This window comes from Simochromis diagramma, unplaced genomic scaffold, assembly GCF_900408965.1.
Source record: "Simochromis diagramma unplaced genomic scaffold, fSimDia1.1 OVJJ01000557.1, whole genome shotgun sequence".
NCBI lineage: Eukaryota > Metazoa > Chordata > Actinopteri > Cichliformes > Cichlidae > Simochromis > Simochromis diagramma.
Window position 1 is genome coordinate 3,531,210 of NW_024387156.1, and position 25,757 is coordinate 3,556,966.

A 25,757-nucleotide genomic window follows, 5' to 3' on the forward strand; every position below is an offset into this window, starting at 1 on the left:
TAAATATGAAGCTTATTCACCTTTTTCACCAAACCTTACCCTGCTTGCTTATCCTCAACAGCTACTGAGTCCTTTTTGCATTTCAGTAACTAGTATTAACTGGAATTGTTTTTTTTTCATGCTGCTCAGATTCGCTCCATAAACGCTTGAAAAATGCAATTTAGAGCTTTCTGCTCCTTGGTGGAAATTTAAGCCAATAAATAAATTTATGGGTATTTCAAAACAGTCTAATGTACACACATGCTCACACATTAACACCTCTCAGCAACATTGTGTTTAGACAACAGCAGAGCTTCTTTTCTTTCTCTTTCTGTCACCTATTCAAACTTCTCTCAGAGGACCTCCATGATTTTGAGATGAGATTAAGGATGGGAGTTGGTACAAATTTAGTGATTCCATTATTGATATCACTTATCGATTGTCATTAGGTTCTCATTGGCTCTGTTTTGAGAGTCACCACCATTACATACAAACTAAAAAAAATACATACATAGGTGTGTAAGCAGCATAATGTTGTTGTTTCTGTCCTGGAAGCAGTTTTCCACTTTACTATTTATCTCGTCCTTTTGTGCGATAAAAAAAAAGTCCGTATCCACACTCTAAACTGTGTCATTATTTTCCTCCTCTGACACGTGAACTGAAATCAGCGGATTGTGGTGCGAGTGCAAAAACCGATAAGTGGGATCGATAGGCAGGCAGGCTAACAATTCCAAGGAATTGGACTACTGGGAACTAGTTCTCTACAAGAACCGGTTCTCAATTTGTATCCCTGGATGAGATGGTTCACATTTTCAGCCTAATAGATGGAACCAGCAATTGGTGAGCCCAGGAGTTTGACATTAGGGAAAAGAATGGGAAAATGGGAAAGAAAGAAAGATGTGGAGTGCAGAAGACAGGGATAATTGGAGGGGCAGTAGAGGATGAGGAAGAGGAGGACAAGAGGGGAGGTTTCCCCAGTCCTCACATCAGTAGTTTTGACTAATTGCATACAGCTGAAGCTGTGACACTGAACAGGATGGGTTTTTACAAATGAAAGCACAGAGAGACAAGAGGGGGCAGGAAGTGTTTATGTGTGTCCACAAGAAGGGAATAATCAGGCAGTCTGTCTTAGTCAGAGGACACAGAAGTTTCTGCCCAGCAAAACATCCTGTATGTCTGCAGCACCGTCCAAGTCTTCACTCTGTGATTGCTTTAGAATCACACAGAAGGTTTAGATTGTGTTTTTTTTTTTCCTGTGCGGCGCTGTTGTTGGGGCAACTCACTTTAAATCAGAGTTGAATATCTTGATCTAATAAGATAACCAGATGAATTTCTGTTTCTCTCCGTGTCGAGACTCAAACAGGACGGGAGCATTTTGTGCTAAATTATGATATTTTGTTACCGGAGAATTATCACAGATACAGAACTACACAAAGAATCTTCATATTATATGTTACTGTTTATTGTTATTATTGCAAGGCAAAAGACTGAACAGCTAATAAAAGTCTGGACAGGTCGAGGCTTTCAACCTTTTAAATTCACATGTGTCATGGCTGTCATAATAACTGACACACCTGAGATTGTAGGAACCATTTTGGCACCAAAAGAAATAGATTCTCATTCTGTTATTACTTGATTTTGAACCTTAAGCTTTGATTTGTCTCTTCCATTCTCTCTTTATGCCACTCCTGCTTCATGACCTCCTTCCACTCTCCCTCCTTTGCAGGAGTTTGATCCTGAGGAGTTCTACCACTTGTTGGAAGCAGCTGAAGGCCATGCAAAAGAAGGCCAGGGCATTAAGTCTGACATTCCCCGATACATCATCAGCCAGCTGGGCCTCACCAGGGACCCTCTGGAGGGTAACATCAGCAAACATCAAATATTTCTTATTTAACTGGTTAACTACTGTCTTTTTCTTTGCCCCCCTCGGTTCCTCTTTCTCCTGGTCATTGATCCTTGTGTCTCGTTGTAGAAATGACTCAGCTCAGCAGCTATGATAGTGGAAACCCAGAAACCCCAGAGACAGATGATTCAGTTGACGTGAGTATACAATGAAGGAGTGTTAAATAGGAATCTGTGAAAGTAGACCAAAAATGTAATCAGTTTAATTGACTTTCATTTTAATCATCTAATCAATTTGAAATCACTTTTCAAGCAACTTGTAGATTCAGAAACATACAAAAGGGTGAATTTTACTAATCATTTATGAAAATACAGTAAAGATTTTTTTTCATGGTTCTTCTCTTTGGGTTGAAAACCTTTCATGTTTTTTGCTTTTGTGTTTCAGACTCGAGTAGCCACTGTCCCAGCAGGATCACCACAGACTAAAGCCAAAACCCCTCGAGAGGAGGACTTTGAAAATATCAAGCTCATCAGTAATGGAGCCTATGGGTACAACAGCATTCAACCCATCTCTCTGTCTGTATTTTTAATATATGTTAAGTTCTTTGTAAAACCTGAATACCTTTCTTGTCCTGTGTAGAGCTGTGTTTCTCGTACGTCACAAGGAGACCAGGCAACGATTTGCTATGAAGAAGATCAACAAGCAGAACTTGATCCTGAGGAACCAGATCCAGCAGGCCTTTGTAGAGCGAGACATACTAACATTTGCTGAGAACCCTTTTGTTGTCTCAATGTTCTGTTCTTTCGAGACCAGGAGACACTTGTGCATGGTGATGGAGTATGTGGAGGGTAAGATAATTACTAGTTGTCATTAGTGGTGGTAGTAGTATCATGTTGTCTAATATTGCAACTCTCATGTGTCATCTATAGGTGGCGACTGTGCCACACTCCTGAAGAATATCGGAGCCTTGCCTGTGGATATGGCTCGTATGTACTTTGCTGAAACTGTCCTCGCCTTAGAATATCTTCACAATTATGGCATCGTGCACAGAGACCTCAAGCCTGACAAGTAAGACTCAGATAACTAAAATAGGGATATCCACATCACACTGTACCATGACTAGACAATACTGCCTGAAGCTGAGTGTTTGGAGCAGTCTGAAGCCTTGTTCACGGTGTTTTTTCGCAGTAATTACTTTAACATAAGTTGCTCATATGTGTTTTCCTTGTTTATGATTTTGTTGATTATTGTTATTACTAAGGTTAGAAACTAATAGAAATAGTGCACTGTTTTTCCAACATTTGCTGTCTGGACAGAAACTTTCAATTTTCTCTCGTGCAGTCTTCTCATCACATCTATGGGACACATCAAGCTGACAGACTTTGGCCTCTCTAAAATCGGTTTGATGAGTTTGACCACAAATCTGTATGAAGGACACATAGAGAAAGACACCCGAGAGTTTCTGGACAAACAGGTATGAGCTTTTTAAGGCGTATGTATGCATGTTATGACTGACTGTGAAACTGCACACTCACATTTGTCATTCAGAAGTTGTTAGTCAGTGAGCAAACCCCCGATTCCTTTCTTAAACTTTGAATTATGTCAGTTTACAAAATGAATTTGATGTTTTATTCCGTATGTATGATAAACTCAGCAGAAATGTTTTACAGAGACAAAGCCCAAGGGCAGTGTTTGCATGTTTGCATAGTGTTGGCTTCACTTTTCAGACCCAGAAGTTATGCCTGTCTTTTCTTAACAAAACAGAATAAATACCTTTTTGTGTGTGTGTGTGTTTCATGTGCTGAGCTAACGTTCTGCTTTTGCAGGTTTGTGGCACTCCAGAGTACATCGCCCCCGAGGTGATTCTCCGTCAGGGCTACGGCAAGCCGGTGGACTGGTGGGCAATGGGAGTCATCCTGTATGAGTTCCTGGTGGGCTGCGCTCCCTTTTTCGGAGACACTCCAGAGGAGCTCTTTGGTCAGGTTATCAGTGGTGAGTACATCACCTGCTTTTTATTAATGTTGTACTTTGTAAAATCAGGAGTATCCCAATATATAAGGTGCCACAAAGTTGTTGTAGTTCAAAGGGTTTTTAATAATGCAAGAATAATTTACTAAACCAAAGACAAAGGTGGGCAGTAGAGGAGGAGAGTCAGCCAGGCTCCCATAGTTTAATGTGCTCATAAGTGAGCCTCACAGTCGGTGGTTAGTAAGGCTGAAAGAGAAAGAGGGTGAAGCTTAATGATGATCATCACAATGAACAAGAATTGAAGGATAGGAAGAAATACATGCAGAGTGTCATTTGGCTTTCACTTACATATTCATACTTAATAGATAAAAACATATAATACACATTAATCTATCAATCCATCACTAGGGATGGGCATTGATTAGACTTTAGCAATTTCGGTTCCTTTCCGATTCTCTCTAGGTATGAGCACAAAGTCAGTAACACAAATTACAGTTAAAAAGCAGCACAAAGACGTGATCGCCACAGTGATTCTGCTTTAGAAATATGAACATGTAGAAATGGAGGCAGCAGCCTGACTGTTTGTTCCTTTGTTACCTGTTGAAGTTCAGAATCCAATAAGTGTGAAATTTTGAAAACTGAACTTCAGACTTAGCATTAAAGACTCAATGCTCGATGTCCCTATAACACCTTAGTATTAAGTCACTCCATGCAGATGTGGGTTTTAACCCTTTAAACCCTTTGTGTAGTTACTGGTCTAATGACGGTCTAATAACTGCTGACTCCCAGCCTCAGCGAGAACGGCAGACGTCTTCAGAAATGTTTACATGCAGCTCTGCAGTAAAGGAGCCCGGGCTTCTCTGCAAGGACTAAAATCAATTGTGATTTCTGCTGTGTTCCTTTCCCCTTTTGAATTCCCTTAGATGATAGGCCTAATCAATAATCATAAACCTGTATTGATCGCACCGTCTCTTTTATTGACTTCTGCCCACATTAATACAAAGTGGTGATAGAGGGCTGTCATGAAAGACGTGACTCTTGATTGATCTATACTTTTAGTGTTTTCCAGGTTAGTGCTCAGAGTTAGTGTCGTTATTGTTGCAAACAGGAATGAATCAGAATCAGAATACTTTATTGATCCCTAGGGGAAATTATTTTGGTTACAGTGCTCCAGTACAAACAGTAACAAAGACACACAGTAGACTAAGTAAGAAATAGCAGGGCTCTAGACTAACTTTTTGCCATGGGCGTACCGGTATGCCTAACTTTTTAGGCGTACCGGCACAAAAGTGAGGCGCACACAAATTTTATAATAATTGATATAATATAATGTGTTTTTCTGGATACACTGTGCTTTTTCAGCATTCAAAGATTGATGACACCGTGTCAGAGCACTGGCTATGAATTTCAGAAGGATCAGGCCTTAACTTAACAGAAAAGTTAGCAATAGTTCTTTTCCTATTACAGCTACATCCACTTCTGTCGTGCCTAGGCTGCTCACTAGGGCTGGGTATCATCACTGATTTCTATAATCCATTCGATTCTGGTTTTCAAAGTCCCGATTCAATTCAACTTAGCCTCAGACAGTCAGAAATATTATAATTCTGATCATTTATCAGTACTGACTTCATCAGAATTGTGAACATCACAGCAGATGCCTTTGTGCGAAAGTAACTGAGAATAAAACTCAGAAAAACATGAAGGAGATTTTGCTGGTCTGGCTTTTTATAGCAGATAACCTTAAAAATATTCTACAATGTTCTGCATATAAAGTTTAAATTTCTTCAGTATTGAACAACAGAAAAAATAGGCTTTCTTGTCCGAGGTCATTTAAGTGAAAAAAAGAAAAGAAAAGACAGCAGCAGCATGAGAAAGAAGAGCATGTGCAAAAAGGGTGTAGCTATTGCAGTATACAGTGTGTTAAGTGGAGGAGTTGTATAAAGAGATGGCCTCAGGCAGGAGTGATTTCCTGTGTTGTTCAGTGGTGCTTTTTGGTAATCTCAGTCTCTCACTGAACGTGCTCCTGTGACTGACCAGCGTGTCATGGAGTGGATGGGAGGTATTATCCAACATTGTTGGATAATGTTGGTTGACTGGTAGACAAAAATCAGACAAAAGTCTGAGAATCGAGGGAATTTGATCTTTTTTTTGTTTGTTTGTTTGTTCTTTTAAATGAATACAGACTAATTTCAGTAAGATCAAAGTGTCGTGTGCATGTCTTTGTGCTGTGCTAGATGAGATCATCTGGCCTGAGGGGGATGAAGCTCTGCCTCAGGATGCACAGGACCTTATTTCCAAGCTGCTAAGACAAAATCCTCTGGAGAGACTGGGCACAGGTAATGCACTGTAAAGCAAAAGAGTTTTTCAAGAATTAGATAAACATTACCACAAAGAAGTGCTACACTAAGATAAGACGAGACAAAACATAGAAATGTATGTGACCATAGGAGTGTGCTGGTATGCCTGTGTGAATTATTTAAACAGATTTTTATTTTGACCTTGGCAGTATGTCAGTAAAACTGCTTTGGTTGCTGAACCTTCAAAGAAATCAGTAGCGTTGCCTTTGCCGCTGTGTGAAATTGCAATATTGTGTTGGAACCCATTCATCTCAACTCCCTTATCATTTTAGTCATGTAGAAATAACTGTTACTACACATGTTGCTGCATGCACATATTCAACTCTTCAATAAAGAATCCAGGATTTGAAGGTGACAGAAAGTATAAGATTTATCTGACATTGTATTTCATGCTGAAGTTCTTCATTTCAGCACAGCATCAGGGTCTAGCTTTATCTTTATTTAATTTGCACAGTCAAAAGTTTGGACACACCTTCTCATTTAATGGTTTTCCTTTGTTTTCACTGCTTTCTACATTGTAGATACAGCCACCACCCTTTCCCACTCTTTGCTTTTTTGACTTTCGTGATGTAGTCACCTGAAATGGTTTTCACTTCACAAGTGTTCCTTGTCAGGGTTCATTTGTAGAATTGAACTACTGTTAGAACTCATATTATGGCAAGAACCAACCAGCTAAGTAAAGAGAAACGACAGTCCATCATCACCAACATCACATCAGATTAGAGCCCAAATAAATGCCACACAGAGTTCCAGTAGCAGACACATCTTCACATCAACTGTTCAGAGGAGACTGCCCAGATCAGGCCTTTATGGTCAAATAGCTGCTAAGAAACCACGACTAAGGAAAAGCAACAAGCAGAAGAGATTTGTTTGGGCCAAGAAACACAAGGAATGAACATTAGACCAGTGGAAATCTGTGCTTTGGTCTGATGAGGCCAAATTTGAGATCTTTGGTTCCACTCACCGTGTCTTTGAGCGACGCAGAAAAGGTGAACAGATGGTCTCTACATACATGCTTCCCACCGTAAAGCATGCAGGAGGAGGTGTGATGGTGTGGGGGTGCTTTGCTGTCAACACTGTTGGGGATTTATTCAAAATTGAATGGCACAGTGAACCAGCATGGCTACCACAGCATCCTGCAGCAACATCCCATTTGTGTTTAGTTGGACCATCATTTATGTTTTAACAGGACAATGACCCCAAACACACCTCCAGGCTGTGTTAGGGCTATTTTACCAAGAAGTAGAGTGATGGAGTGCTGCGCCAGATGGCCCGGTCTCCTCAGTCACCTGACCTAAACCCAATTGAGATGGTTTAGGATGAGATGGACTGCAGAGTGAAGGCCAAAGGGCCAACAAGTGCTCAGCATCTCTGTGAACTCCTTCAAGACTGTTGGAAAACCATTTCAGGTGACTTCCTCATGAAGCTCATCGAGAGAATGCCAAGTGTGCAAAGCAGTAATCAAAGCAAAGGGAGAAGATGTGTCCAAATGTCTGACTGGTAGTATATAGTGAAAAACTTCTTTTGGAATGTAATTCTCTTTCTTCCCATGTTTCAGAGGCCTTTTGTGTTCCGCATCACTGTCTTTGGCTTTTTTGTAGATGTTCAGTTAGACCCTGTCAGCATGCGTTCTGCTAACTTGTAGGTTGTTCTTTGATGCTTGTGTTCCCCACTCCACCTCCACCCCATCACCTACCCACCATATATATCTCAATCCTTTCTATCTTCTCTTTAATTTTTCAACTCCACAGGAAGTGCCTTTGAGGTGAAGCAGCACCAATTCTTCACAGATCTGGACTGGAACAGCCTGCTAAGACAGAAAGCCGAGTTCATCCCCCAACTGGAGTCAGAGGATGACACCAGTTACTTTGACAGTATGTCTGCCAGTGCCTTACAGAGATTGTTCACTGTTTGAAAGTCATGTGGTCTCGTCACAATCAACATGTGTCTGTCTCAGCTCGTTCTGATCGCTACCACCACGTGGATTCAGAGGAGGAGGACGATACCAATGATGAAGAACACGTGGAGATACGACAATTCTCCTCCTGTTCGCCTCGCTTCAGCAAGGTACACATTGACTCATCCATGTCTTGTACTTTTAAATCAGCTGGATCTTTATTTGGAAGGTTATGCTCAGTAAATAAGCCAAAACCCTCAAATGACAGATATCAGTGAAATAAATGACCTTTTGATAATTTAATATTAGATACTAACATATTTTTGATTGTTTTAGTGTGTTTGAACTGATACACTTGGAGGATATTCTTAATGCCAGGGCAGCTTACCATTTGATCCTGAGGACCATCAAAGATTTTGGCATTGCATATATATTCAGAGTCAGAAAGGATTAAGAGTCTCTGCTCTAAAGATGATGTCTGATGCAGAGAAATGTTTTTATAGGTGTACAGCAGCATGGAACGTTTGTCTCTGCATGAGGAAAAGAGGACACCTCCTCCCACCAAACGCAGCCTCAGTGAGGAGGGAGGAGATCGCATCGACAGCCTGAGTGGACTCAAGTCCAGAGATCGATCTTGGATGGTGGGATCTCCGGAGATGTGAGTTCATCTACAAAAAAGACAACAGATATTTCCGAGCAGACATGTCTGTGCAAATCCACATTGGGTATTTGTGGGTGAGCTGTGGGGTTGTGTGGTCTTGTTGACAAAAACCCGCGTGGGCCCCGGGCCTGCTCATGGTCCATAGCAGTTTTGCCCTTTTGTGGCTCCAGTAGGGAAACCCACACATAAACAATGGGCATACTGTGGGTATGTCCCACTGTCGTCCAGTTGGGCCCCACATTTCATGCCAGTTCTTGCGGCCACAGTAGGCTGTGGGCCATATGTATTTACCCAAATTTCCCCTGCATGCCCCAAGTGAGCATGTTTGCTGGTTTATGTACTTTTTGCTTTATTTCTAGTTAAAAATGATGATGATGATGATGTTGTCAGCTTTATTTAGTAGCTGTTCATGTGTTTGTTCTGTCCTGTCCTTCACCTTTACAGCCTGCGGAAGCGTTTGTCAGTCTCTGAGTCTTCCCACACAGAGAGTGATTCAAGCCCACCCCTGACAGTCAGGAGACGCTGCTGCTCTGCTATCATTGAGATGCCGCGCTTTGCTATCTCTTCAGAGGAGGAAGGAGGCCAAGGGCAAGGTAAAGAAAGGCTAGCTCTGATAAACTGAAATAACCAAATTTCAGGGCAAAACTGTCCTTCAGCACAGTCTACAAACAACTGCCTACAAGTTGTTGCTGAAGTTTTTAATTTTTACCAGTACCTGCATTTACCTGCCACAAAATCCCCCAGTTTCTTCTGATAAATATGCTGTATCTGTCATGCTCTTTCGTGTGCATGTCCAGTACACATAGCACAGCGAGTAGCTTAGCCCAAAAGAAGTTACTCATAAATGTTTTCTTTTCTTTTTTTCAAAAAGATGTAATAAGATATAATAAGTTGTAACTTATTTGTGCCTCTAATTTGCTGATTTCTAAGGTGCACTTGGAAGTCGAAAGAGTCCCAGCCTGCTTGGCCCAAATGCAGTCAGGGGCCTGCGATGTGATGAGCTGCCCCTCGCCATCCCAGAGCTTCCAGTGGAAAGAGAGCTGAAGCTCGACGAGTCTCCCACCACACCAAGCTCCACCTCCAGCCAACTGAGCAAAGCCACACTCACTCGTCAGTGTAGTTTATACACCTTATATACTAAGATAAAAATGTTAATGCTAATAGTACTAATGTGGTTTGTTGTTTTTAGGGGGATTAAATGGGTCACATGAAAAAGTTACAAATGTGAAGATGAATATGAACGAAAAAGATTGTTTCCACATCTTTTAAAGCTTTCAGATCTGACCTAATTTGCTACTTTTGGTGTTATTCCTCAATTTTCCCATGTGAATACAGCAGGCAGTTCAGGCGATGCGTGCGAACGTGCCAACAGCAGTAACGGTGCTGCCAGCGGAGGTGCCAAAGCTGCAGCAGACAGCGACTCTCCCTCCATTCCAAAGGCCATCAGTGACCTGGCAGCTCGTAGGGCTCGCCATCGCATGCTGTCTGGAGATGCAGACAGACACGCAACGACCAGGCCGCTCAACAAGGTCATCAAGTCGGCCTCGGCTACAACGCTGTCGCTGATGATTCCTGCAGGTGCTTTCAAACATTCAAAAAATTAGGTTCTTAAAACCAAAAAGACAACATGAACAGCATTAACTTGGTCATAGTATTTTGAATTATTGTGGACAGCTGCTGTCCTTTGCACTGGAGTAGAATGAATCTGCAACCATGCTACATGAAATCAGCTATAATCTGTCATGTTTTCTTCTTTGTGTGGTTTTTGTGTTTTGTTTTGGGTTTTTTATTTTGGTTTTTTTGAAAGACCATCATGGCGCCTCGCCATTGGCCAGCCCGATGTCTCCCCACTCACTGTCATCCAATCCATCATCACGAGACTCTTCACCAAGCCGGGACCTGTCTCCAGCTGTGACTAATGTCAAACCTGCCATCATCATCCACAGAGCTGGAAAGAAGTATGGCTTTACTCTGAGAGCCATCCGAGTGTACATGGGTGACTCTGACATCTACACTGTACATCACATGGTCTGGGTGAGTGTCGCACCAGATTTAGTAATGATACTGATGATAAGTACCATATGTTTAAAAGAAAAACCAAACTGGTGACAGCAGATAGCTGCCCCTGACTGATTCCCTAAGGCTTCTTCCTGTTAAAAGGGAGTTGTTTTCTCCCTGCTGTCACCAGGTTTTTGCTCATTAGCTTTTTGTCTGATTGCTGGGCTTTATTTTCAAATACTGCAGGGTCTTGACCTATACCATAAAGTGTGTTAAGACGACTGTTGTTGTAAATTTGTGATATATATTGAATTAAAAACAGTGGACTATAGGACAAAAGGATAAAGCTAAAGCTACACCGGGTGTATAAAATGTCAGTTAAATACAGAATGTAATGATTTGTAAGCCATTGCTTTTAAGGATATGAAGGAAAGTAAACTTGATAAAATATATCAAGTAAAACAAACACATCAGCAGATGAATGGCTACTCGTTTTTGAAACTGCCAGCAGGTCATTTAAAAATAGTTGTAGCAGGGACACATTTAGGCTTGTTTGGTAATTCTCTCTTTAAGTGAAATTCTGTAAGTGTTTGGAAACTGAGAAGAGCAAATGAAGTTGTTCTGAAAGCTAAATGTTTTCCATTTTCTTACTTGATAGAATATTTCAGGTGTTCAACATTTAGTGCCCCCCTTTATTGTGTTTGTCTTTATAAATGTTTGTAGTTGACAGGTCCGGGCTGCGGGCAGGCCAGTTTTGCATCTGCAGCTTTATTACAATATAGTCATAAAGTCATGTTCGTGTTGATGAAATAAACAAGGTCTTCCTTGAAAGGTAAAATGCATTGCTTCAAAATCTGTATACATTGCTGCGGCCTTCACAGATGTGAGAAACTACCCATCCTATGTGCACTAATGTACCCCAACTGGCTTTCAGCTGCATGCAGATAACAAGCTTGGTCTGTCTCTGCTACAGGACAGACCAAGTTTTCATTGATGAGAGCTCAGGATAGTTTTGAACTTTTCCTCTTAAATTGGCGTGGGCTCAGAGAAGGTAGCTCCTTTTCTGGATCGTATTTGTTTGTTGTGTGCATAGCAGAGTTTTAACTAACGTTTGTGGATGCAGCTGCTATTTTCACCGAGATATCTGAAAACACAATTTGTATCAGATTTAACAATAAAAAATTTTTTTTTTGTTTTAAGCTGTTAAACTATTTGGCCAAACTGTCTTTCATGTGTGGTAGCTCTTTCCCCATTATCACTTTGTTTTAACAGATGTCTGTGGAAGGACTCTGTAATAGTATCACTGTGTTTGCAGGTTTCTTGTTGTTTGACAGAAGGTGGCAGTAATAGTACTTTTTTCGTTCACTTTCTCCCTCCTCTTTTTTTCCCCTTACACTCGTCTAACTCTCTGCTCACTGCCAGCATGTGGAGGAAGGGGGACCGGCCCACGAGGCAGGGCTCAGAGAGGGTGACCTGATCACCCATGTTAATGGGGAGCCGGTCCACGGCCTGGTTCACACAGAGGTAGTGGAGCTTATTCTAAAGGTACGGGATCACAACCTTTTGTACTCACTAAAGTAACTTTTTCAGCGGACAGCAAAAACATCAGTCTTCTCCTTCTGTTTGTGTTCTTTCTGTTTAAATCAATTCTTTGCAAAATAAAGATATGAGTCAAGCTGATAAAAATTCTGTGACCTTGCATGTGGTAACAGAATTTTACACCTTGCATGTGTATGAGCTGAGAAGTCAGACCTTTCGACTTCTCAGCTCATACACACAACTTTAAATGTTTTGTAAAGATATCTTTTTCTGAAAGTAAGAAATGTTTCTATTGCTTGGTCGTCACTCAGAGTGGTGCCAAAGTGTCCATCTCTGCAACCCCGTTTGAGAACACGTCCATCAAAGTCGGCCCTGCTCGAAAGACTACCCACAAATCCAAGATGGCAAGACGAAATAAGAAAACCAAGAACAAGGAGGGACAGGACAGGTGGGAAATATACACACACAAGTCGAGCAATAACAAGCGTGCTTGTGCAAAGAATTCTTGAACAATCTTAGGAGTTTGTTGGACAGGTAGACTTGTTTCAGTTTGTTGAAAACATTTCACCTCTGATCCAAGAAGCTTCTTTGGTTTAAAAACAGTCCCAGAACAGGGATGTTGCGACAATGACAGTGGGACTCTTCACCTTTTGCCCTTTGATCAGTGGTTGTTGATCAGTGGTTGTTGATCAATGGTCGTGACAATTTGCATATTAATGATCAATGAACTGACCTCACAGCCCATTGTTCGTCAGTGGTGCTAGTTTCAGTCATTGTGCAAATGTACTGTTTATAAGATTGGGGAAACCTGCAGTCTGCTGAGACTGAAGAAGTCACTTGGATGAGAGACAAAATGTTTCTCCCACTGAAAACACTACGTCCAGATGAGCAGAATCCACCTTTTGGAATTTACTTACCATGATGATCGAGCATGGATCAAGGCTTCTTACCTTTTGCTTTTTTATAACTAAAAATCAGGTTGGATGAGAGTTTAAATGTCTTCAAACATAAAGAAGTCCACTTACCTCCTCTTTAAGCTCCTAAGACCATGACTTTTATGACTGAGAACCTACACAGACAATTCTTGATCAATTAATTGTTTCACCTCCCACAGTAAGAAGAGGACATCTCTTTTCCGGAAAATCACCAAACAGGCATCTCTCCTCCACACTAGCCGCAGTCTGTCCTCTTTAAACCGCTCACTGTCATCAGGGGAAAGTGGCCCCGGCTCACCAACACACAATCTGTCACCTCGGAGCCCAACACAGGGCTACAGGTCCACGCCAGACTCCACGCATTCAGGTGAGACACACATTTGGATAGTTTTTTGTTTTTTGTTTTTAAATCTGTGTGTGTATGTCTGTTTTTTGTTTTGTTTTTTTACATGTGCAAAACACACATTCAAAATAAAACGAATCATATTTGGTATATCTCCGCTACATTATTGTTCTTCCTTTATACCCCACAGTGGGTGGGAACTCTTCCCAGAGCAGTTCACCCAGCTCGAGCGTCCCAAACTCTCCAGCAAGCTCCGGCCACATTCGACCCAGCTCCTTACATGGACTTGCACCAAAGCTCCAGCGCCAGTACCGCTCCCCTCGGCGCAAGTCAGCTGGCAACATTCCCCTCTCCCCTCTGGCCCGTACACCTTCTCCCACCCCTCAGAGCAGCTCTCCTCAGCGCTCTCCTTCACCACTCTCCAGCCACACTCTTGGCCAGTCTGCCATGGGTCAGTCATTCCCTGTGAAGCTCCACTCCTCTCCTCCTCTGGTGAGGCAGATATCCAGACCCAAGAGTGCAGAGCCTCCACGTTCTCCGCTCCTCAAGAGGGTGCAGTCAGCTGAGAAACTAGCAGCCTCTCTCACTAACTCTCCTTCATCTTCGGGCATGGCAGCAGCAGCAGAAAAGAAGCTGGCAGTTGGAGCAGCTGTGGGGAGCCGTAAACACAGCCTGGACATCTCGCATTCTGAGTTTAAGAAGGAGATTCTGCAGAGGGAGCCGAGCTTACAGAGCCTCCAGGTAGATACTGCCTTCACACAAAGTTGGGTCTAACACATAATCAACAAAATAATCATAATAATGAGAGTTTGTTTAGGACATGCAAGTATTATGGTTCTTACATTTGGAAATACATCTGTTGTGGGCGAGATAAAAAGTTTTTATTTTGATATAAGAAATAGGCAATGAGATCCAAAATGTAAAAGAAGTCTTCAAAGGTTTTTCTTTTTGTTTTGTTTTGGTTTCTGTAGTGTGTGTGTGCGTGCGTGTGTGTGTGTAATTGTTCACACAAGTAAAACATCATCACAAAAAATGGCACAAAAACCTCAATATAATTTAATAAAACTGCATAAATAAGAGAAAACTGTGTAGGACTTATTGTTCCCAAATGGTAACTAAGTTAAAGCTAAAATAAAATGTGTGTAAACTGGTGATGAAATGTTGTAGCTCTACTGAGCTTTGCTTCTTCTGTGGGGTTTCAGATTGCTTATTTTTCTTAGACACAAGCAGAGAAAGTTTTATTGCAGAGGTTGTATTATATACCAGCACAGTCAGGCCCGTAACCTAGTTTAGCTTTCCCCAAAACACATTATTGTTGAACACAGCACATTGCAGAAATCGATTAAATTCTAACAGTGGAATCCACAACACTGTCATTTTTTAGCTTCCCAGACAGCAGATCTCAGGATAGGTAACGGTTCTCTTCACTGTGCAAAGAGTGGGATTTTCAGAATGGTGAGTGCTTTAACAAGGATATTCTGTGTCTGTTTGCTTATTGACCACTAGGAGTCATCCAGCGAGGGTCTGCTGTCTTCAGCAGGACGCGGCGTGGAGAAAGGCAGTCTGCACAAACACTCTTCTTCATCCAGGAAGTTAGGGCGGCAGGAAGGAGATGGCACACTCGGTGTGGTGTCTGGCTCGCTGGGTCTGTCAGCAGGGAAGAGCAAGCTGAAGGACAAACTGTCAGCCATCAGGCAAGACAGAGCTGAGCGAAGAGAGTCTCTGCAGAAGCAAGATGCCATCCATGAGGTGGATTCATCTGAGGATGAGACAGACGAAGGCTCAGAGGACAGCCAGGATGGACGCAGGGGGAATATGTCCACTCCACCTCCTCTTCTGAGACCCACCACTGTGAGAACAGGTCCTGGAGGCACGCTGCCATCCCTTTGCCTCTCCCCCTGCACTCCTCATGCTACATTCAGTCATACAGGGCCCTCTCAGGTAGGCAGACCCAGCCACTCGCACACTTTACCACCTGTTGCAGAGACTAAGCCCAGTCAGAGTCCCTGCTCTCAAGGGTCAACAGATGGAAGCTTGGCCTCGTCCACAGAGGACGATGCAAGACGAGAGAGGAAGGTTCTAGAGCCCAGCAGTACAACAAATACCATTCAGGGTCCCCTTCCTTTTTCCACACCAGGCAGTGCATTCATCTCAGTTAGCAAGGACACTTTTATTAAGCCAGCTCCTCCAAAAGACTCAAAGACTGTCATGGGAAAGACTGTACCATCAGAACCCAGAGCAGATGGCCAAATGATCGACAGATCCAGAATCACCACTCCCTGTACAGAGAGCTCCACAGGTACTCCAAAGACCACAGACTCCAAGACCACCTCAAGTATTGCAGAGTGCCAAACCACTGACACCCGCGATACTGCTCGCACTTCTTGCTCATCTCCAGGCATCCCTAAGGAGAAGAAGGAGGCTGACAATCGGAGACTGTGTGCAGCTGCTGCTGCAAGTCTCAGCACCTCACCTTCATCCTCTTCCAGCTCTAATTCAAGTTCAGGATCCCCAGTTCCCCCTTCTGAAAGTGGGGTTGACAAAGTTGTGTCCCAGCTCGCAACAGTAGCTAAAAGTGTTCTGGGTCCAGTCAAATTCAACACCAAGGAGCAGAAACCATCCAGAGGTGGCGCCTCAGAAGTCCCACCTGCTGACCCTGTCCCTTTCCCCTCCAAACAGGTCCCGACCCTTCAGTCACCTCAACTCTCCCCAAACAGGCAGAAAACTCAATGCGTTGCTTCACCAACCACCACCAACCACATGAGACCAGCCAAATTGACCACCCCAGCTTCTCACCCTCGATCCTGCACAGATGTTCCAGAAAGGCAAGCATCAGAGTCTGCAGGCAGAGACAACACTGCCACCGCTGCATTTGCACAGAGGTTCGGTACAACAGCAGCAGCAGCAGCTCAGTCCACTCCTAGCACAGCCCCACCCACTTCTGCAGCAACTGAGCCTCAGCGCAAGAGGTCAGACCCCCAGACGACGACAGCTACCACTGCTGCCTCGCAACAAGACAAAGCAACCAGCAAGAAGACGTAGCAGCAAACCTACCACAGTACCAGAATAAAACGTAAAGATCACAGGGCTCAGTGTTGGCTCCAAGTTTTAAAACTTTGAAAAACTGCATGTTCGGGAAAAAAACACATTTACAACATCACACTAATCAGAAAGCAAAGTAAACGCACAGCAGGAGAGCTGAGAAGCAGAGCCAGATGTGGTAGTCCCAGCTTTAATCCAGCTGTTCTGTGCTCTTTATGATTATCTTATGTTCATGTGAGTTCTTGCTTGACAGAATATGATGAGGCGTTTGGGGGTCTTTGCTTTTCTGCAAACATATAAGGGGCTAGAAACACAGTACTGCTCAGCAGTCCAAGGAGACACTACTTTAAAAAGTACACACACACACGCGCACAGCTTTTTCACTCTTGTGCTGCCTCATTATCTCACCTTGATGTCGAGCAGAGCCTCCACACATGTTCCTCAAAGAGATCAGGACGTGCCTTACTTAACGCACTCCTCTTTCTCCCTCTTTTCTATTCCTATTCGCATCCCTCCTTTCTGAGCATCCACTTATGATTGACAGAAAGTTGTATCTGAGCAATAAAGTGCAACATTATATTTAGTAATCTGTTTAAATGCATTATAGAATTGTTAGTAAGAGTCAAGCATCGTCATCGTACATGCAGCACCCAGCGAAATAGGCCAAATTCTGCTCTCACTGTGCTCCCTGTTGATCCAACACTGTCGGTCTTCAGGACCCTCTGGGTCTGCTTCACCCTTTGCAGCCGACTGAACGTCTCTGAAACTTTTATTCTGTTATTGCACAGCAAACTGTGCACCTGCTGGACATTTTGCAGAGTTCATCGTTTTCCTGGATTATCCTCTGTTCCCAGTGTTTTTAATAGTTTTATTTCTATCATGCGCGGCTAAGTTTTTTAGTTTGTTTTTGTTGTTTTTTTAACTTTAAAACTGCTTAAAATAAGAGCATCTAATAAATAAAATGAAAACTTGCAGTGGTTTTTGCTGACTTTCTGACACGGCTGTTGTACAGCAGCGTTGGCTCGCACTGAGTGAAGTATCGGAGGAACAGGACAGGAATGCGGCCAAGTCAGTGTCTCTTCAGTGTTTGAACTAATCATTTTCACATAGTCTAAGCCCTGAAATGTCCTGATTTCCAGCAGATGGAAACTAGCACATTTAGGGTGAAGTACAGGATTTGTACAAATACTGAAATATTGTCTCTCCCCTCTTGTTTTACCAGATATATTCATCCATACATTGTGTCAGTTTTAGATGATTACCTTTTCAATACATGTATTCTTTACAAGGATTGTGCCGTACTCATAATTTGTTGCAGGTTTTCCGATGTCCTTTAACTGTCTTGACCCCATAATCAGTGTTTGAGTATTTTATATGATGTGGGATCAGGTTTTAGGAATGGGAAACCCTGGACACTGCTATTTATAGATGTCAGCGGCTGTCCCATTAGGCCCTTGCTCTTTCAAAATGGACAGTGGATCTCACCCATTGTGGTATAACTGTGATCCTCCAGCTCCATTTTTATTTTTCTGTTCTGTGCAAAGAAACAGGGAGACAGATTTGGTGAGTGGTCCTGGTGGTGAGATAGGATTGTAGATTGCCGCTGTACGGCACTGCAGATGCAAAGGATTTGATCACGTGCCTGACTTTTATTGACTCAGTCGTCTACAAAAACCTCATTTAGTTATACCAGAATTCAATTAAAGCAGAAACGCTCAGAGATGCACCATTTAAAACAAAAGAATTCCAGTGGATGTAAAGTAACATGACCAGTTTTCACCTGAAACCCTGCTCTGCTGGGTCTCCATCCAGTTATTTTTGGCCCCCGTCTGCCTCTGAAGGCTGCACTGCTTTTATTTGGTATCAGGACCAACTCGCTGTGTTCATCCTGTAAAGTTTTCTTTCTGTATGACACGAGGAGGAATCTGTGCATGATCGTCTGTGTAGAATATTTCAAAGTATGTTGTGTTTTATACACTGTTTGCGTGGGTGTGTGTCCAGAATTCCCTGCAGCCTACCCGTGTATGTGTGCTGGGCTGTCGACATGTCTGTGTCAGTCATGAGGCTCTGCACGAAGCGTTGATCTCGCATGATTGGGAAGAAAGGCAAACTGTCACTGAAAGGAGAGCCGGTCTGGATGTTTGACCACTGATTCCGAGAGCTACTACTGTTTTTGCAGGTGAAAGCAAAAACTGCACTTAGCTTGTTTAATTCAGTGATTTCAGTGTTTTTTGTTTTTGATTTACACTTTAATGACGAACTGATTTGATCCTTAGTATTTTTAGTTTGATCTTTCAAAGTGAGCTCAAAGCACACAAAGCCCAACCCACAGGATGGCCTCTTCTCGTGTGTTTAAAGTGTTTTGTGTCTTGTGTGGAGCTTGTTTCACTGCAGGGGGAGCAGCAGAGTTCATTTGTTTCAGTTTGCATATTAAGGACACTGTAAAAGTGACTTTGACAGTGGCTGTGGTAATCTGTATTATGTTTACATGTTGATTATGTTTGTTTGTGTATATGTGTTGGGGGGTGGGAGTGTCAATGGAACTTCTAACAGGCTAGGATGATTATCAGCAAGGTGAGCATAATGTGATAGGTTCATATTGTGTCATGTGACGAAGAGTTTGCAAATGATGGCGATTCAGCACATTTCTCTGCTGTCTGTGGGTTTGTCTGTGGAACGCATCAGTGGCACGGAGCCGTTCCCCTCTGAGGATCAGAGCGCTCTGGCCGATCTGACGAGAGTCGGGGAGTTAATAACTTTTTGTACATCATCAAACTTGATCAGTTTAGTGTCAATGAGATTATCCGACCATACTGGATGTTGTTTATACACACAGTCCAAACCTTTTGGTTCTTTCTGTGGCATTATCAAGATAATGGTGTTGGGAGAGAGAATAGCCTGGAGCAGAAATCATTCTGTGGGCAGATTTTTAACCACTGAGCAAGTGAGCACGTGCTTGTAAGCATGTGTAAAGATTTGAGCCCAAAAACTGTTCTGTCTGTGGACTGAAGCAAGAAACGAGTAGTTGGATTTATTTTAACTGTGTTCTCAGTTTTGGATTTTTCTGTTTACAGAAAAACTGGAACTAGAGTAGAGTCCGTTTCAACAGCATGTTTTCATGTATCCTTATTAAAAATCTACGTTATATATCAACTAACAAATGGTGACCAATATCAGTCAAATGTGAGTACTGCCGCCTCACAAATCTGCAAAAACGGTCTTTGGCAAAGACTGTATTCCAATTCCAATTAACAAACTTACGTGGATTTGACCTCATGGGTCATCTGAAAGCTAGCATTCACCAATAGGCATCAAAGTGAGGTTGGTGCTGGCAAGGAGCAAGCTCATTTTGCTATGATTGCAAACACAAATGTTGTAGTTTCATCATTTGTAAACCTCCACAGATGACAGATGATAAACGTGTTGAGATTCCAGACCACAAAATATAAGTGTGCTCTACAACTTCTGTTCTCATGCGGCAGTTTTGTTCCCGATTGACCTCCACAGATCGAACTGAGTATACTGACCTGCTTATGGTGTCCCACGCTTCGTCCCAAGTCCTGGGATCGATTAACAAATGGAATTATGATTTAGTCACTGAAGAGCTTCCCTACGCTTCTGACTCACAAGCATCACAAGGATCGACGAGCTTTTACTATGAGGCATATAGATGATTTAAACATGTGACTGTGGGTATGATGAGGTACGAGGAGAAGCGTTATTATTACCACTGAACCACCACTTCATGAGATTCAGTGCTGTTTCAACGTACATCCGTTAAACTGATATTAAGGGATTGTGTTGGCTCTGTAAAGCAAGAAAAATACTTTTATTGCCTCGAGTCTTGTAGACAAGGGCGGTATCTCCACGCTTTGTGTTGTCTTGTAGGAGTGATGAAGATGAGAAAGAAGATTTAGCTGTGTATTGTAAAAGCTTCAGAAAAGGTTTAAGAGGGAGAGATGGGGGAAAAAACATTGCTAGAATAAAAACCAGTGCAATATCTTTTTATTTTTTATTGTGGTAAAAGCATGTTGTTGTCAATGTTACCTTGCAACAGTAATAAAGTTTTTTTTCATACTCTACGCTTGCGTTGTGCACTGATTGATTGTGTTTTTACAATTTGCTCTCTTTTATGTGGTGCATCACGCTTTTTACATTAAGGCAGATTTTTAGGCAGAGTTCTTCCACTGAACTCACATAAAGTCACATCCAATAAATGACAACTGACCCCAGGTTTAAACAATGCCTCAAGCTGCTGACAACAGCTACACTGCAAAAAGGTCTCTTAAGTTATTTTGTGGCTGAGTCCTCGGAAGAAAATTCCTTTTTTGTGTTTGTTAAATGAAATCATTTAACTTGTTTCTAACAAATTTCACTAAATTGCTGATTACTTTTAGAAACAAAAGGAAAAAAAAATAGGTGGGTAATGTCATTGATCTTGAACTTGTATAACATTCAAACCACTGACAGGTGAAGTGAATGAGATTGATTGTCTGGTGCCAAGAGATGGAATTCATTAGACAGCAAGTGAAGAGTCAGTTCTCGAAGTTTGGAAGTAATGGGCAGTAAGTAATGAAGGGCCTGACTTTACTGTGATGACCTGGACAACAGAAACCTGAGGCTTCAAAATGTTAACAAGCCAACTGATGATGTCATGGCCACTTCATCCTTCTGTTATAGTCCGTCTGTGATGCAGTCAAAACAAGCAAAATTAATTCTATTTTGAAAAGAAAATACTTTTTTTACTTTCCTAAGTTTTAAAGCTTTTGCTACTGATAAAACTCCTGTGACCATTTTTAAAAAATGTCAACAGTTAATTATTTACCTAATTAATTAATTAAATAAGGGGAAGGTGTTTTTTTTTTAAATTTGTCGACTATAAAAGTTTCTGTTTTCTGAAGTTTTTTTTAAACAGTTTAAAACAAATTAATAAAAAGATTGTAATTTCTGTTAATTAGCGAAACCTTTCATGTCTATAATTATAGGCAAGTCTACAATGACCTACTTGTGCTTAGTAGTTGTAGTTTAACATATTTATTTCTTAGAATCTTAACCCAAAGAGTCGTGCTGACTCTCAGATTTCTTTCAGCAACATTTGTCTATCAAATTCTGCACACAGACAGAATTGGGAATTTTACTGGTCAATAGTTTGGCCCACTTACGATTAAAGGGACTCAATGTAATCCATCAAGGTTATGTTGAAATTGTGGTGAGTGTAGTTATAGTGTTTTAATCTGTTACATACTAAATTAGCAGGTATGTGTTTCTCTGCATCCCATTTATGGAGTCTTTGTTCACCAAGCTAGCAAATAATTTACACTCTGCCTTTTATCCTCTGTTGGTCACTTCTGGCTCCAAAAAATAGCCACATGGTGGCAGGCCCAACATTAACTGTGGAGATTCACAATACAAAATGTACAACATGTCTGCTGTATTGGTCTTTAATTTAAAGTCTATGTCCAGGGGTGCTCATAAGTGGTCCGCAGGTGCGCATTCGCTGTCAAAATAAAAGACGCGCACCAGATAAGAAGTTGCAACGCGCGTTTGCGTACATATAAAAGGCACTGTTTTTGTCCGCTAGAGTGGGATTTTCACGGCATATTCTGCACCACATCTCTATGCGTTCATTATTTGTTTGAAGCCAGCTCACCTCGGCAACCATTTTTCCGAGAATACGTGCTTGTTTTGCGGTTCGGACTCCTGACATTTCTTTGGTGGTGGAGGAACACCAAAGTAATTGCTTAAAGGAGCTTGCTTTTTCAACATCTTTAAGAGTTCTAAACAAACGTCTGTCCTCCTCCAGAAAATCTTATGTACGCAAACGCGCGTTGCAACTTCTTATCTGGTGCGTGTCTTTTATTTTGACAGCGAATGCGCACCTGCGGACCACTCATGTGCAGCCCTGGCTGTGGATGAACCTGAGAAAACGTGCAGTGACTTGAACCAACAAAGTTTTAGACAGAACTGAGTTGATTTTTTTTTTTTTTTTACAGTGTATCACATTTTTGTTCACTGGGGTGAGAGTAGCTTTTCCCGCTTCACATAAACATGTTAAATTACCCCCTCTATTCTCAGTCTCCATGCCAGCCAGTTGATTCCCAGTCATTCTTTCTCCTCAAGTCCTGGTGTGTATCTAGAGACCAAGAGTGAGCAGGAAAGTGGCAGTAAATTATCTGTAAACTCATTTTGCCAGCAGTTTATCAGTAAAGTGGCTTCATCCACTCAGTTAAGCTGTGGTTTTACCGCATCGAGCTCCCTAATAGGGCTTCAAATGGCCCGATCGGCTATGGATGTGTACCTAATCTCACTCTGTCTCTGTGGGAAATTTCAGACATTTTAATGTTCAAAGGAGACGGCTTCACCTGGCCTTGGAATGCTTTTGTAGAGGGTAATGACTAATCTGCGATGGGCTGCAGGGCTTCAACAATTTGAGGCAGAAACTGCCACAGAATGGATCTTCATTTGCTTTCCTCTATGCTAACACAGCCTCTTGCTAAAGGACCTCAGTCTCCCGCCAGTAGAGTGAGGTCAAGGGTTGCACCGCCTGATTTAAACACCACCTACCACTGCATTGTGGGATAATTGGGTCCCTTTTCCCCCTCCTGCCTCAATCTCCTTCACGATCTTGATTCCAAAGGAAGCTGACGGAGCAGAGGAGAGAGAAATGGCCCCTTTCAGTCATCACTAGACATGCTAAGTGGATGGAGGTACACATAGTCGAGAGAAGCTCTGACAGCAGGAAAATGGTGTCCTGCACACACACACGAAAATGCAGCAGTAGTGACAGGCAGTGATGAATTGCCAGCTTCAACCTACGCTGACACAACTCGACATGAGTTAGAAAATTCATTCCAGGTTGCCAGAGAGGGAGACGGAGACAAGGATAGCCAGGGGAATGTGAACAGAAGGAAACAAGACCCAAATATACTGACTTCCTGTGTCCAGTCAGGCATAGGATGCCCTCAGGTTTTCAATGAATAAAATAATGATTTATTTAATAATCTCCAAAAAGTTGATTCTGTTCATCTGGATGTAGCGCTTTCTGTGGGAGAAACATTTCACCACTAGTCCAAGTGACCTCAGTCTATTTAATAATCTATGAAAAATAAAAGAGGAATTATACATTTTTCTAAATTAGCTATTAATCAAATGGAAGGGGGGGGACTCATTTTGAGTCCCCTAACTCTAACACTTGAGATAAAATGGATCTGTGGGAAGGAGTGTAGTGACCCCTCAGTTATCATTACTCTACTCTTAATTTCTTTGCTGCCTTATGGGGCAAGGCATTAGAGGCAAAGGCTAGGACAGTGAGATTCAGAAATCAAACCCACCTGCTGCTGAACCACCTGCAAGTCTTCATGCTAAGGGAGTAAACCTTGTCAGAAAATCCAGCGTGAACCCAAAAAAAGCAGTTTCAGAGTTCATCTGACTGTCTTATGGAAAGTCCTACCATCCAACATGTGCTGTGAAGGATTTATTGGAATCTTAACAAATTTGCTGAAATGGAGAAAAGCATACTCATGAAACTATATGCATCAGAAAACAAAGAAAATATATACAATCTGAGAATGCAGCACCAGCAACTGTATAGTTCAGTTAACTCAAACTACATACATTCAGCAGCCACTTTATAGGTACATCTGCTGATCTACTGGGATTTTCCCACACAACCAACTCTAGAGTTTACAACAAATTGTCTCAAAAAGAGAAACTAGAGAAGTGAGTGGTGGTTCTCTTGGTGAAAATGGCTTGCTGATGTCAGAGAAGACTATGTTGACCTGCAAAGAAGGCAACAGTAGCTCAGCCACTTTTTACAAACAAGGTATGCAGAACAGCATCTGTCTGCCTTCCTTTGTGTCCGTCTCTAAAGTAATGGCAATCATGTTAATGATATAGGGCTATGGAGGGAAAACAAAATCTGTTAATCATTAATATACAAGAAATTTCAGTTTCCATTTCAATTTCAGAGCTCATCCCAGTACCTTTAGTGAAAGTTGTAAATGATAAATAGTATTCTGTGACAGTAGAGTCATCAGTGTGGTGTTTGATATTGTTGACCATAATATTTGATTTTTAGGACTAAGAGCATGCTGTAGGTATAAAAGGTACTACGCTTCAGTGGTTTGAATCTCATATGTCTAATAGACTCCAATTTGTTCATGTAAATGAAGAGTCCTCTTCACATACACATATTAATTATGGCGTTCCACAGGGTTCTGTGCTAGGACCAATTCTGTTTACATTGTACATGCTTCCCTTAGGTAGTATCACTAGAAGGCACAATCTACATTTTCACTTCCATGCTGATGATGCCCACCTTTATCTATCCATGAAGCAAGATAACACACACTAATTAGTTAAACCACAGGAATATCTTATAGACATAAATACCAGGATGATCTCACATATTCTGCTTCTAAATTCAGATAAAACTGAGTTTATTGTTCTTGGTCCAGAAAATCTTAGAAATATAGTATCTAACCAGATTCTTACTCTGGATGGCATTACCTTGGCCTCCAGAAACACTGTGAGGAATCTCGGGAGTCTTTTTTGACCAAGATATTTCCTACAATGCTCATATTAAACACCTGTAGAAATGCTTTCTTCTATTTTGGATTTTCTAAAATTAGAAACATCCTGTCTTAGAGTGAAACTAAAAAACTAGTTAATGCATTTATTACTTCTAGGCTGGACTACTGTATTTGTTATTATCAGGATGTCCTAAAAACTCCCTGAAAAGCCTTCAGTTGATCCAAAATGCTGCAGCAAGAGCACTGACAGAACAGACTGGCGACCTGTCCAGGGTGTACCCCGCCTCTCGCCCTATGACAGCTGGGATAGGCTCCAGCGCCCCCCGCGACCCTGAAAAGGATAAGCGGAAGCGAATGGATGGCTGGAAGAGCACTGACAGGGACTAGAAAGAGAGAGCACATTTCTCCTGTATTGGCTTCCCTTCATTGGCTCCCTGCTAAATCCAGAATCAAATTTAAAACCCTGCTCCTCACGTACAAGGTCTTAAATAATCAGGGCCCATCTTATCTTAATGACCTTATAGTACCATATCACCCCATTAGAGCACTTTGCTCTCAGACTATGGGCTTACTTGTGGTTCCTACAATAATTAAAAGTACAATAAAGCCTCCAGCTTTCAGGATCATCTGCTGTAGAGCCAGCTCTGAGCGTGGATTCAGGAGA

General features: G+C 42.0%; 1 protein-coding gene across 9 annotated transcripts in view; it reads left to right on the forward strand.

The window, feature by feature from the left end:
- Positions 1–20,644, forward strand: part of mast2 (microtubule associated serine/threonine kinase 2) — a 142,917-nt gene extending 122,273 nt beyond the window's left edge. For 8 of the 9 annotated variants that reach the window (XM_040048414.1, XM_040048415.1, XM_040048412.1 and 5 more), the window contains 20 exons: positions 1,706–1,838; positions 1,952–2,019; positions 2,267–2,370; positions 2,462–2,670; positions 2,752–2,890; positions 3,164–3,296; positions 3,649–3,814; positions 6,025–6,126; positions 7,899–8,021; positions 8,105–8,214; positions 8,548–8,702; positions 9,150–9,298; positions 9,636–9,815; positions 10,041–10,283; positions 10,513–10,739; positions 12,126–12,248; positions 12,554–12,690; positions 13,357–13,544; positions 13,711–14,261; positions 15,027–20,644. In XM_040048414.1, coding sequence (XP_039904348.1) covers positions 1,706–1,838; positions 1,952–2,019; positions 2,267–2,370; positions 2,462–2,670; positions 2,752–2,890; positions 3,164–3,296; positions 3,649–3,814; positions 6,025–6,126; positions 7,899–8,021; positions 8,105–8,214; positions 8,548–8,702; positions 9,150–9,298; positions 9,636–9,815; positions 10,041–10,283; positions 10,513–10,739; positions 12,126–12,248; positions 12,554–12,690; positions 13,357–13,544; positions 13,711–14,261; positions 15,027–16,562 — 4,776 coding nt within the window. In that variant the 3' untranslated portion in view covers positions 16,563–20,644. The remainder of the gene's footprint in view (positions 1–1,705; positions 1,839–1,951; positions 2,020–2,266; positions 2,371–2,461; positions 2,671–2,751; positions 2,891–3,163; positions 3,297–3,648; positions 3,815–6,024; positions 6,127–7,898; positions 8,022–8,104; positions 8,215–8,547; positions 8,703–9,149; positions 9,299–9,635; positions 9,816–10,040; positions 10,284–10,512; positions 10,740–12,125; positions 12,249–12,553; positions 12,691–13,356; positions 13,545–13,710; positions 14,262–15,026) is intronic. The other variant, XM_040048413.1, reaches the window with a different exon arrangement.
- Positions 20,645–25,757: the final 5,113 nt, after the last annotated feature.